Genomic DNA, 14,049 nt, shown 5'->3' on the forward strand with positions numbered 1-14,049 from the left:
AATGGCAGTTAGCTTTTCTGTTTGAATGTTCCAAACTTGTAGTAAGCACTGTAATGCTTGAATAGTGTGAAAGTAATGTGTCCGTCTTGGTGAAATATAAAATCCCAGCATTGGTAAGAAAGTCAGCTTTGGGTAGTGAATTGAATTGCTCCATGCTAACCGAGTCAAATATGTTTGTTTTCATCAGAAAGAGTGAAGCAGGAGCTAAAGACTTCTCAGATGAAGGGGGAGTTCTTTGGCATTGAGCTCCAGGGCATATGACACCCACAAGCCACATGGGGATTGTGCTGATCTCCACTAGTCCAAACGGCAGTAGTAGGATTAAAGAGTTCAGCAGGCTGGCATAACCCACTTCAGGAGGAGCCTGCCGTGGGATTGTTGTACAAAAGTCTCTTACTGGTGTGGAATGAGGAAAGGGGTACTTCCCACATTTCTGGTATCATGCTGAATTTTGCAAGCTGCCATTTTGTATATAAAATAAACAAGGCCTTAGAAATTCCTTTGGTGGTTTGAAAAGGAAAGGTATCCTGTCTTTCTTTGGAAAAAAAAATAAACCTGGCCTTTCCTCAGCTGTGCTGGGAAAAGAAGGGGCAAAGTCCATAACGTGGATTAGTGCAGGCCCTAATGAAAATGCTGAAACACAAGCTGCAATCCTTCTCAACATACTTCCTCTCAAGAAAGCCTCGTGAGGATTAATGAGATTTACTCACTAGCTGTATGTAGAAGATGGCAATAGGAATCAGTCTTTTAACTACTCAGGGGTTCTTCAACTCGCCCCTGAAAGAAAGAAAGAAAGAAAGAAAGAAAGAAAAGTAGAAAGAAAGGTAGAAAGAAAGGTAGAAAGAAAGGTAGAAAGGTAGACAGGGAAAGATGTTCTGGCATGGAACCCTAAAAAGTCTGCTGCATTAAGCATACCAGGATGCCTTTAGACCTGAAGCTAAAACTGTTGCTTGGAGGAGGAGATAAGTATTTTTCTGTGTTTTGTGGTACCAGCACAGGTACAGAAATACTATGATCTGAATCAATAGAAAGCAAGCACACCAGCATAGGCCAGAGATGCCACTTTTTGAAGCTAGCGCACATTTTAATGAGGAGTTGGCACTGTGCCTTATTCTCAGCTGTTTTTTCTTTGACTTGTTTAGGTTTTTGCGATAGGTGGGGACACATGTAAGCTGTGATGTGAATACTGTGTAGAGAGGGGCTTCCTGTTCTTGACTATCAGGAGATGTGTTCCATATAAGTCTGGATGTTTCCTTTTGCATGCATGCAGAGGATTTCCCACTTGTAAGAGGATGAGAAGGTTTGGGGCCTATAGGTTTCAGCCTAGAAATGTTGTTAATTATATGAATGCTGCCTGTGTGCATCCAACAACACAAGAGGCGACTACACATGGACATCGCCAGATGGGCAATACCAAAATCAGATTGATTATGTTCTCTGCAGCCAAAGATGGAGAAGCTCTATACAGTCAGCAAAAACAAGACCTGGAGCTGACTGCGGTTCTGATCATCAGCTTCTCATAGCAAAATTCAAGCTTAACCTGAAGAGAGTAGGAAAAACCACTGGGCCACTCAGGTATAATCTAAACCAAATCCCTTACGAATACACAGTGTAAGTGAAGAACAGATTTAAGGAACTCGATGTGGTGGACACAGTGCCTGAAGAACTTTGGATAGAGGCTCATAACATTGTCCAGGAGACAGCAACAAAAACCATCCCAAAGAAAAGGAAATGCAAGAAAGCAAAGCGGCTGTCCAATGAGGCCTTAGAAATAGCAGAGAGGAGAAGGGAAGCTAAATGCAAGGGAGATAGGGAAAGTTACAGAAAATTGAATGCAGACTTCCAAAGAATAGCAAGGAGAGACAAGAGGGCCTTCCTAAATAAACAGTGCAAAGAAATAGAGAAAAATAATAGAAAGGGAAAAATCAGAGATCTTTTCAAGAAAATTGGAGATGATAAAGGAACATTTTGTGCAAAGATGGACATGATAAAGGACAAAAATGGTAGGGACCTCACAGAAGCAGAAGACATCAAGAAGAGGTGGCAAGAATACACAGAAGAACTATACCAGAACGAACTGGATGTCTTGGATAACCCAGATAGTGTGGCTGCTGACCTTGAGCCAGACATCCTGGAGAGTGAAGTCAAGTGGGCCTTAGAAAACATGGCTAACAACAAGGCCAATGGAGGTGATGGCATTCCAGTTGAACTATTTAAAATCTTAAGAGATGATGCTGTTAAGGTGCTGCATTCAGTGTGCCAGCAAGTTTGGAAAACTCAACAGTGGCTAGAGAACTGGAAAAGATCAGTCTACGTTCCAATCCCAAAGAAGGGCAGTGCCAAAGAATGCTCCAACTACCGTAGAGTTGCACTCATTTCACACGCTAGCAAGGTTATGTTCAAAGTCCTCCAAGGTAGGCTTCAGCAGTATGTGGACCAAGAACTCCCAGAAGTACAAGCTAGATTTCGAAGGGGCAGAGGAACTTGGAACCAAATTGCTAACTTGCGCTGGATTATGGAGAAAGCCAGAGAGTTCCAGAAAAACATCTACTTCTGCTTCATTGACTACACAAAAGCCTTTGTGTGGACCACAGCAAACTATGACAAGTCCTTAAAGAAATGGGAGTGCCTGACCACCTTATCTATCTCCTGAGAAATCTATGTGGGACAGGAAGCAGCAGTTAAACCTGGATATGGAACAATTGATTGGTTCAAATTGGCAAAGGAATACGACAAGGCTGTATATTGTCCACCTGCTTATTTAATTTATATGCAGAATACATCATGCGAAAGGCCAGACTGAAGGAATCCCAAGCCGGAATTAAGATTGCCAGAAGAAATATCAGCAACCTCAGATATGTAGATGATACGACTCTGATGGCAGAAAGTGAGGAGGAATTAAACAACCTCTTAATTAGGGTGAAAGAGAAGAGTGCTAAAATGGTCTGAAGCTCAACATCAAGAAAACGAAGATCATGGCCACTGGTCCCATCACCTCTTGGCAAATTGAAGGAGAAGATATGGAGGCAATGACAGAGTTTACCTTCTTGGGTTCCCTGATCACTGCAGATGCTGACAGCAGCCACGAAATTAAAAGACGCTTGCTTCTTGGGAGGAAAGCGATGACAAACCTAGACAGCACCTTAAAAAGCAGAGACCTTGCCGACAAAAGTCTGCTTAGTCAAAGCTATGGTTTTTCCAGTAGCAAGGAGAAGAAACCTATCCATTTTGAAGTAAATCAACCCTGAGTGCTCACTGGAAGAACAGAACCTGAAGCTGAGGCTCCAGTACTTTGGCCATCTCATGGGAAGAGAAGACTCCCTGGAAAAGCCCCTAATGTTGGGAAAGTGTGAAGGCAAGAGGAGAAGGGGACGACAGAGGATAAGATGGCTGGACAGCGTCATCGAAGCTACCAACACGAATCTGACCCAACTCCAGGAGGCAGTGGAAGACAGGAGGGCCTGTTGTGCTTTGTCTGGTCCATGGGGTCACGGAGAGTTGGACATGACTTAATGACTAAACAACAATGTGCATGCTCATAATGAGCTGCTGTAGGGATGCATGCAGGAGTTGAGCTTTCCCTCTGCAATTTTTCTGACGAAAATGGATGCCTAAAATTGCTGTTAGCCTTTGGTTGGAGACCCATTTATATAGGAATGGGAAATGTGGTTCTCCAGAAGTTACTGGACTACAGTTCCCATAATACCAAGCCAGTATAGAGTTCCAGGTTGCCAATATTTCCATGTTTTGCTTTTAAAGTCGAATCTTTGGTATTGGGGTGGAAATGTTTCTCTGAAATATTGCAGAGCTATTTCCAGTGACAGTGCAAGGTAGTTTAGTGGTTTTGAGCTGTATTATATATAATGTTTGGCTTCATAGGTCTGTGTGTTGCACAGCCAACACATTCCCTGAAGGCTTTCTATCCCTGTGGCTTTCCCTTACAAGGCACATCTAGAAAGACAATCAATGATTAGTTCTCTATCCCTATAAATCATTGTAAGAGTCATATTATTCGAGGGCTACATTTCATCTTGTCTTTAAGGGTGTCTACTGCATATTATCTGTATGCATATCTGTTATCATCACCATCATCATAGAAGTGCAGAGCTGGAAGGGATCCTATGGATTGAGTTCAGCCCCTGTCAAAGAGATACAGTTAAGAATCGTACTCCCAACCTCTGGCTCCACAGCCAGATAACCTAACCCACTGAGCTATCCAACTTTTTTTCTTATTGTATTTGAGACTTTTTTCAAAACCCACTTTTCCTGTGTATTTTATTTATTTGTTTGTTTGTTTGTTTATTTATTTATTTATTTATTTGATTTGATTTTTACCCCGCCCCTCTAGACAACGTCTACTCGGGGCGGCTTACATCAGTTAAAACAAGTTAAAAAACATATACTAATTATATGAGCATACATATTGTATGAGCATATAAAGTTAGTTTTGTATTTGGAAGATGAGGTGAAAGCTGTGTATAATTGTGCATGTTTAGAAACACTATTGGTACTTTATTTAATATAAGAACATACACGTAAACACTGTTAAGAAGCAGTGTTACATTGGTCAGGTTTCTTTGTCATTAAAAGATGGGTTGTCATTGTTTATTGTTTACCTGCATTCTCTTCTCTCAGCCAACCCCCCACTTTTTGTGTGTGTGAGAGAGCTCAGTAATTTCCTGATGGCACTTTGTCAGGTTTCTCTCAGACTAATTATACTACATACACTCCAGAACTAATTTGTATGATATATATGCAGTTTACAATAGTTTGCCCATCTTTCCTACAGCAACGTTTAACTGTTAGGTTTATACATTTTTCTGTTGTGTGCAAGAGTGTTGGCATAACAAGGCCTTTCTATCAGCGCCTCTTGCTAATTAATAATAATTTTCCAACAACAACTTGATTCCAATTTATGGTGGCCCTCCCTTCTATGAAGCACTTAGAAGTAGCTCACCAACCCCTTTTTCTGGTGGTGCTCTATAAAATTATGCAACTTGTCCAAGGCTGGGCACAGCATCTCATCAGCCATACACTCATTTACCTGCCCCCCCCCTTCCAGAAGGCAGAATGGGAATTCAAATTCCTGACCCCTGGCGCTCCAGTACATATAGTTATATCAGCTCCGGCTCCTAGTACACAATGGAAATTGCTATGCTTTATCAAAAGATAGTGATTTGCCTAGTTTGGCAGACAGATCATATGAGCTACCACAGTCACATGCTAGCTTGGTGGTAGTCATAGATGTTTTTACCCTATGTTATTTTTTCAACATCTTGTGGGTAAGAGTTTACTGCTTCGGAATTAAGAAAGACACAATGGTGGAAATGTCTGCTGCTTCTCCAAGTTGCATGTTTTGTTCTCAGCTGCAATGGAGGAAGATCAGAACGTAATCTGACTCTCAAGACATTTTGTGACTTACTCTGGTTTGCACTGCTTTGCAGTCACTTACACTGGTTTGCAGTCACTGAACCTGCCCAGGTGAGGCTGCTAAAGATTCAGATCCAAAATGTTGAAAAACCACTGCCTCTTAGAGGAAACAGTTGCTCAGCTAAATGGACCATTGATTTGGATTTTCTTGTGTGAGAGGTGTAGCTAAGGAGGTAGTCTAGCAAGGCCAGCTTAGCATCGTAACACCTGGAACAGGCGCTGTTGATAATCGAATCCAAGAGTGCTTGTGATCGGTTATGGATTTGGGTGCAGTTATCTTTGTGCTGGGAAAGGTAGGCCATGATTGAAGCAAATTCCCCCAACCCCAGGCATAGCGATTGCTAAAGAGAGCCTAGATACTGATCAGCTCTTCTCTAATATGACTCAAAGCGGCCTCTTTATATTTCTGTAAGACCACGTAGAAAACAGCTCTACGTTCAGCCCCAAGAAAAGCAAGGGACTTGTATTGGAGGACAACTGTAGACCCTCGGGAAGGCAGTGGAAAACAGGAGGGCTTGGCGTGTTCTGGTCCACGGGGTCACGAAGAGTTGGACACGACTTAACGACTATGTAGACCCCTTCTAGTTCTGGAATCCAAGCCAGAAAAGTGTTTGAAGAGAAGGTCTGCAGGAGAGATTGTTTTCCTTTTAGCACAGAATTTGCTGTCCTTGCCCCCACTCTACAACCCTGTCTGTCACAAAATGTGGATGCTACATAGAGCCCCTGCCTAATCTGACAAGGTGCTTCTTAGCTACAGTGGACCCTCGACTTACAGACGGCTCGATTTACAGACTTTTCGAGTTACAGACTTCTCTGGCTGCAAAATTTAGGTTCGACTTGCAGCCAGAGAATCGACCTACAGACCAGAGAAAAACAAAAATGGAACAAAAATGGAACAAAAACAGCTGGTTACGCGATTAATCGGTTTTCAATGCATTGTAGGTCAATGGAGACTCAACCGACAGACTTTTCGACCTGCAGCCACCGTTCCAATACGGTTTAATTCTGTAAGTAGAGGGTCCACTGTGCTTGAAGTCTGGACCTTTAAATAAAACTGCAAAAGGATAAAATGCTTTCCAGTTCTGGTGATAGAATCTTGTTCCTCAAACATAAGGGCTTGAGTGATGGAATGAATTATTCTGCTTTGAATTGCTTAAATATGATCTTTAAGCAGCTGCACTAATTGTGGAAAGGCTGTACCACTTTTCACTGCAGGTGGGGGCTCCTGGAAGTAAAATGTAAGTCTAGTGCAACATGGAGAAAGGATCCTCACATGACAAACAGAACATTTCTCCGTGCCATTCTACTGAAGTGTTTTTACTTTTAAAAATTGGAGAATTATCCACACTGTGGGAGCCCCTGTCTGTAGTCTGAAGATGAACAGTCTCAGAAGCAGATGTTTTTGTGGCACTTTAGAAATCGTAAAATGGGAGACTTCTGGGTCTCTGCATGCTGCTGGTGAAGGCAGTTATGGTTTAGTTTTCACATTTTTTGCCACTTTCGCTTGTCATGATATGCTATTTTGAAAAAAATACATAAAAACTATAGCTGAGATAAGAAGTCAATGGTTAATATAAACATTTTACAGTATTTTATTTCTTTGTTAATTACAGGGTCCAGAGTGGCTCATGAATTGTCAAAAAATAAACCAGATAAAAATGCAATAAACAATGAAACTTATGTTTGTTTAAAAACAATTACGTAAAACTATTAAAAACATCTTAAAACAAATTTAAGATTACCTTTGTTATCGATTTACTTAAAGAACTTGCTTATCTCCTTTCCAGCAGAGACCTGAAAGTAATTTACAATTCAGAATGTTAAAAAAATGATTTTGAACATCTTTAAAAACAGATACAAACATCCTCTCCAAGCTAGCTTTTAAAAAAATCCTAAAGACCCTTCCAAAAAAAGAGTAAAATGTTAGTTTGCCATACCACAACAATCACTTGGAATTATCTGCAAATAAAAGTAGGTTAATTCTACTGTACTTTTTATTTTCAGATAAATATGTCCCAAGAATATTGAAAAGCTACAGGTGCTTTGTGTGGGACACACAAAGTTTCATCAAGGATTTCCACACTCATGTTTATGTAATTATTGAATGAGTGTAGGTACAATGCTTTAATTCCAGCCCTAACCAAAATCTTTGCAACTTTTTTTCCTGTTTTGTGCAAGAGGAGCATTATGAGCATCTGTTTCCCCTTAAAATATACCTTTCTGTGTCAGACCTACTTCTAAATGAAATGCTAGCTGACCACTAGTGCTCTTTTCTTCTTCCCCCTCCCCACCTCCACAAATCATGTGTATAGAAACAACCATATGTTCCAAGGAATTACACAGGAAACAGCCATTGGATAGATGATGGCTTAAAAATATTCTGTGGTAGCCTGGGAGTTTCTTCACCATGTAATTGGGGCAGCAGGCAGTTGTATGTGTCAGATGACCTCTGAGTGCCCTAGCTGGAAGGGGAAAGGTTTGATCGTCATCTGTGCAAGATCCAAGGGCATGCAGGCAAGATGGATGCCAGAAGTGGTGAGTGGGTGGCCTTACGTGATGGGAGTTGTATGCAACCTTCAGACGTTTTCTGTTTTTGCTCTCCAACCAGATATCACGGGGTGGAGCGTTCCTTCCTTTTCAGATGGGGGAGAATGTTTGAGCGAGATACAAAATCCTCCTTTTGGTGCAGCAGCTGCAGATGAAACTGTAGATTCATTTAAAAAAAATAGAAACCACAGGGATCTTAATAGGGAGGTTTCAGAGGTCTGTCTTACAGAGACAGTTGCTTTAAAAGCAAAGGAAAAACTGTAATTGGATGAGCCATGTATGTATGTAAGGCTTGATACTGGCAGTACTATTTTTAGATAAACTAAGCTACGGTCCTTGACTACCAAATGTAGTCAGCAGCATTTGCTTCAGAGTAGCCCGGGTTTTTGTGTGTGTGTTGTTCGTTTGAAAGGCAGAAATCATGGTTCACATATTTTGTACATAAAATACATTTGCCTCAAGATGGATGTTGCTTAGAATACTATAAGCCTCTCTCTGTCCATTTCTGGCTCTCTGTGTGTATACGTTTGCATTGAACAGTGCAGTACACTATTTTGTTCTACAGTAAGGTTTCTTCCATTAATCAATGTTTATGCTACTTATAAATTCCAAAAGAATTTCCTTACAGTTGTTGACCTTGAGTAAAAGAAGAAACAAAGTTCTCAGTTCTCTTAGGCATAGTACAGTGGTGCCTCGCTTAGCGATGTTAATCCATGCAGCAAAAATCGCTGCAAAGCGATAACATCGCTAAGTGATTTTAAAAAGCCCATAGAAACGCGTTACAACGTGTTTTATGCGTTCCTATGGGCTTAAAACTAACCTTATGCGAAAATCCTCCATTGCGGTGGCCATTTTCGGTGCCTCTAAAGCGAGGCAAAACAGCGGGCAGCCATTTTTTCCCCCAGGCAGCCATTTTGGAACAGCCGATCAGCTGGCCGAAAATGGGGGCTTTGCAATGATCGCTTCCCCGCAATCATCGCAAAGCGAATTTTCCCCATAGGAAACATCGCAAAGCGATCGCAAAAACAGCGTCGCTAAGCGATTTTGTCGTTCAACGGAGTGATCGCTAAGCGAGGCACCACTGTATATGCAAGTGTGTATGTGTGCAAAGACATTGTATGAAGTAATCTATAGCTTGCTTATATTTGGTGATTTGTATTTTAGGCTACAGGGATAGGTAAAGGAGGCCATGACAGAAAACATGCAAGATTTACTCTTTTTTCTGAGCCAATGTGAAGCTGTGTGTTTGTGATAAGGCTTTGCATGTATTGATTACTCCCCCTGTATTGTCCCCCCAAGAACCTGTTAACCAGGTATGTTTTAAATTGATTCTCTAAGGCTGTTTTTTATATTCTAATTAATCTTGAAGGCTGAAAGCATATGTGTAGTGAAAGTGGCTCCTGTTCCATGCAATTATTGGCCCATTTGTTTCCCACTTCACCAAATCACCAGCCATAATGGAGTCATCTGTTTTTGAAAGACCCTTTGACACAGATGCATTCATAGCTGGGAAGAAACCCTACACTAAAAGCTGACGACCACTTAGTCTGCGTCTGTGTTATATGCTTATTTTATTTTCATTGGTTTTTAAATTATTTAATAGATTAGGTCAGTCATTTTAGATGGACAAATGATGAGTGAAAACATTTTAAATATACTGTAGCTGTGTATTTTCAGCATGACACATTTTTATTGTATAATTTGAATCTCTTACTTCAGTATTCAGGATTTTTCCATTATGTAATGGTTTGGAGATGTGACCTGTTCTTTACCTTCTGTTAGGTTTGATTAGAATAGCGCAGATACTTTTTAGTCAAGGAACATGGTTTCAAAATATAATTGATACCCACCCTTGCTATGTTATTCTTGAATATAGTCCCTTTCATACGTACTCCATATATTATCAGTATTCCATGCTTTGAGCTCGTTGAACTTTGCCGTGTCTTGTTGCAGTGGAGATCAATCATGCAAGGTTGGGCGTAGTCCAAATATTGTTGGTCCACAACTCCCAATATCCTTTACCATTGGCCTAAGATAGAAGGAAAATGCAGATTAGAAACATCTGGAGTGTTGCCCTTTGCTCATCTTAGAATCATAGAAAAGTGAAATTGGAAGGGGCTTACAAGGCTATCAAGTTCAACCCCCTGCTCAATGCAGGAATACAATTAAAGGATGTAAGTTTTTCTTGAAAATAATTTGAAAAGGTAGTATTAAATGGACCTAATGTGACTTAGCAAATGTAGTTGTATCGATTGTGTTGTGGCCTATTTCTCAAAAGTGAGAATTGTTTGCTCACCCTAGAGCAACCTGATTAACGAGGTATGTTAGACAGAAAAGAGACACTGCAAATATCATCATAACTAGCTGGGAATATACTGTAATCTTTCCCTTCCAAGCTTTTATTTACACCTTGATGTGACGTTTGGGATGTGAATTTGTAAGTTAGAACTAGGGTTTCCCTATGTACAAATCACGTACTCTGATCCATGGACCATATTTTATAGAAGGGTGTGGTCACTAACGGCCTGTTAGATAAGACTAGTTGGAAAACATTCATTCTGTTTTGACCTTGATATAAACCTGCTTTGCTAGTGAGAACATAAAATCAGTCTTGGCCTTTTTTTGGAATTCTCAAAAATTGAGCAGGGGGTTGGACTTGATGGCCTTGTAGGCCCCTTCCAACTTCACTTTGCTACAGTGGTGCCTCGCTTAACGAGGATAATCCATTCCAGAGAAATCCTCGTTAAGCGAAATAAAAAATCCCATTGAAACGCATTGAAAATGGGCGTAGTCCAATGGGCTGAATAACTCACCATCCAGTGAAGATCCTCCATAGGGGCAGCCATTTTCGGTGCCTGTAAAGCGAGGAATCCATCAAAAAATACAGCGGGGAGCCATTTTACACAGTCATCATATAGCGGTTTCATCATTTAACGAGGCAATCGTTAAGCGAGGCACCACTGTATGATTCTGTGTATCAGAGTGCTTACTCTGGTTGCCCAGACATCCCAGGGCCCTGCGCACACGTTGCTTTCTTCAGATCATAAAGAGAAAGCTTACAGTTCTATGACTGCACCAAAACACATCCTGTTTGCAATCCTATAACCAAAACATGTTTCTCCTGTTGCTCCCTTACAACACTCATTTTCCTTCTTGAATGGTGTAGGTGAGTAAGTAGTTATCTCTGTGGCAGGTGGCAAACTTCCTTAGGGCTGAAGTTTCTGCTTGGGTGATCTGTTATCACAGTGATACATAAGGAAATATGATTGAGATGTTTTCACACTGACCTCAAACAAACTATATTTGTCTAGTAATTTTGTGTGTGATAAAGTTCTCATGGAAGATGCATGAGTAGGGTCCAAAATTCCATGCATGGGTAGGGTTCAAGCATGCATATATATTTCTCTATGCATGTGTGTTGTGGTTAAGGTTTGTGAAGGTATGTGTGTAGCCAGGCAATTTTGTGTGCTGTGTGCACAAAAACCAGGTTATACTGGTTTGTGTCAGTATTGCAGTTGATGCTTTCTAATTGCCTCTCCTTTGAATCTCTCTAGTTGTTGACCTCCTTTACTGGCGAGACGTTAAGAAGACGGGTGTGGTATTTGGAGCCAGCTTGTTCCTGCTGCTTTCTTTAACCGTGTTCAGTATCGTGAGTGTGGTTGCTTATATTGCCTTGGCTCTCCTATCAGTGACCATCAGTTTTAGGATATACAAGGGAGTTATCCAAGCAGTCCAAAAGTCTGATGAGGGTCACCCGTTCAGGTAAGCAAGCATTCTTTTCCTACAGCTCAACAATACTCTTTGTTGCCGAGGGGAGGGGGTGTGAGGTTGTCTCAGTTTTTATTGTTAAGACAGGAGGGTTTTGAAAAGGCAGACGGCCATCTTGGATTATAGGCTCTATTTCGTGGCTAGTCCTTGTTTTGAAATGCTGGCACAGTCTGTCTGTAATCAGATTAAATATAACACGAAGCGCTTGGTAAGGGATAAAATGTGGATTGCATTGAAGGGAAAGATGTAGGTGGACTTGCACAGAGCAGCAAAGTGCAAAAACTGAATGTGTCCAAGCAGATGTTAGGCTTGTGGTCACAGTAATTTAGCAATTGTGTGTTATAGGGAATAGAGCTACTGCAGAAGGGCACCTTCAGCAGCTGTGTATCCGTGGCTCTGTGTAGCAATGTCAGCTTCTGTAAGAACTTCCAGTTGGGCGATGCCTGTGCATTACCTGCCCATTACTCTTGCGTAGACTGTTACAGGTGCAAGGTTTCTGTTTCACTGCTACACACATCCAGATGTTTCAAGCATCCTTTTTGCACAGCCTGACTAGAGCTGCTTTTCTATGTTCATTATGTGTGTTCCCTTCTACTCATTCCTCAAAATCTAGTGTGCAGTTGTGTTAGGCCTAATTTTGTCCTAAATTCTAGTTGCCGTGTAGGTCACACTTGACTCTTTTGCTCCTTTGGGGAGATTAATGGGATGGCAATCCAGATGTAAACAAACGTCTTCTAATTCCTGAATATTATGAGGGAAATTCAAATGTTTTGATAATGTGCAGTTTAGTCTCATTGTCCCTCCTTGATTAATTATATTATTAAAATATATATTTTTATTAAAATTATATTATTAAAAAAAGGCAGCTGTTGAAATAAAAGTGGTAGCTTCCTTCTAAGGTTGAGTCTAGATGTATTTTCTCAGATGTAAGCTTCTGGAGAAGTATTCTTAATGTGGAGCTATAGCTCTTCTTCCGGAAATAATATTTCATGCTTTCTTAAATGTTCACATTGTTCCTAACAAGAGCTATGTAAGTGACAAGAAAGAAGCCCTAGGTCTCTTTTTTCACCCATTTTGGCTACCCCTTGAGGACACTTCCTTCTCTGTTCCTTTCTTTTCACTCTTCTAAGAGTTGCTGTCAGAATGTGCCATTCAGATTTTTTTTTCTGGAGTTCCAGCCCACAAACCCATTTCCAGGTCCCTGTATTTCACTCACCTGGAGCAGAGACTGTCTTAGAGCCTCTGTATCTGTCCTGGGCCTACTTCCTGTACTTAATAGACAAGAATAGAAGCTGCCGCAGTGCTCTCTGGAAGTTGTAGTCTCATTGCCCATTAGGCTCTAAAGAGAATGCTTCCCAAAGAACTACGTTGCTCACAAGACACTGTTGGAGCTTCAGTTTTGGTACATTAACTATAGGCTGAAGACAGACATGGAGGCCCTTTGAGTGTAATGTAAGTGTCTGTAGGTGTGGGTCTCTGGGTTGGAATTCCCAGAATTTTGCCAGGGTAATTCCTGGAGAATTTTGAGATTAGGAGTCCAAAAAAATCTGACTGGCATTCAGTAGTTTTGTAGATGCTGACCATGATTTCCCAAAATGGAAAGTCAGAATATCAGAGAGTCTTGGTTCATTATTCATAAACAGCATGGTAATTTCATGTTCCCCCAGTGCTCCTACTGGTTCTAACAGTAATGGGAAGCTCGCTAGAAAGAAAAGTGCTTGGTGACTTCAACTTCTTGTTTTTTGCTACCTTAGCAAGCTGGAATCTGAAGCTTAGGTTTGATGTAAGCTTGCGATTCTTGGCTTGTTTGGGAGTTATAACTAGAAATCCTCACTAAGCCTAACACTGGGATAGTTAATTGTTTGCTTCATTTTATTATTATATGGTCATAGACCCGATAATACAAAGATAAAAACATTATATACGATATACAGAAGAAGTAAATTGTTAGAACATATCAGCAGTATAAAACTTGAGTCATGTGGTTGTCTTAGTATAACATTTTACGAATTCTTAAAAATGAGAATAAAAACTTAGCCACCGACTGTGTTTTTAATTGATGCTCTCGACAGCAGAAATTTCAGGTAGTCTGTGGGAGGTATACTAGTGCATCATTGGGAGTTCTAGGGAGTTGAGGTTTGTTTGTTTGTTTCTTTATTTATTTAATTCCAGCAAGATCTGGAAATCTGAGTTTAGGAATCATTGCTTTTGAGTAGAACTAATATTTGAGCATCTAATATTAGGCCCCAGCTCCCATTTTTCTGTCAGCAATCGAATCTGGTAATACAACATTTTCATTCCTTA

General features: G+C 40.7%; 1 protein-coding gene across 8 annotated transcripts in view; it reads left to right on the forward strand.

Moving 5' to 3' along the window:
* RTN4 (reticulon 4) overlaps window positions 1-14,049 on the forward strand; it is a 69,082-nt gene that overhangs the window by 40,088 nt on the left and 14,945 nt on the right. For 7 of the 8 annotated variants that reach the window (XM_078382349.1, XM_072987381.2, XM_072987389.2 and 4 more), the window contains one exon: window positions 11,532-11,739. In XM_078382349.1, the coding sequence (XP_078238475.1) occupies window positions 11,532-11,739 (208 nt within the window). Of the gene's footprint in view, window positions 1-6,365; window positions 7,966-11,531; window positions 11,740-14,049 lie in introns of those variants that run through there. The other variant, XM_020808515.3, reaches the window with a different exon arrangement.

The sequence above is a fragment of the Pogona vitticeps genome, chromosome 1 (genome assembly GCF_051106095.1).
Source record: "Pogona vitticeps strain Pit_001003342236 chromosome 1, PviZW2.1, whole genome shotgun sequence".
Classification (NCBI taxonomy): Eukaryota; Metazoa; Chordata; class Lepidosauria; order Squamata; family Agamidae; genus Pogona; species Pogona vitticeps.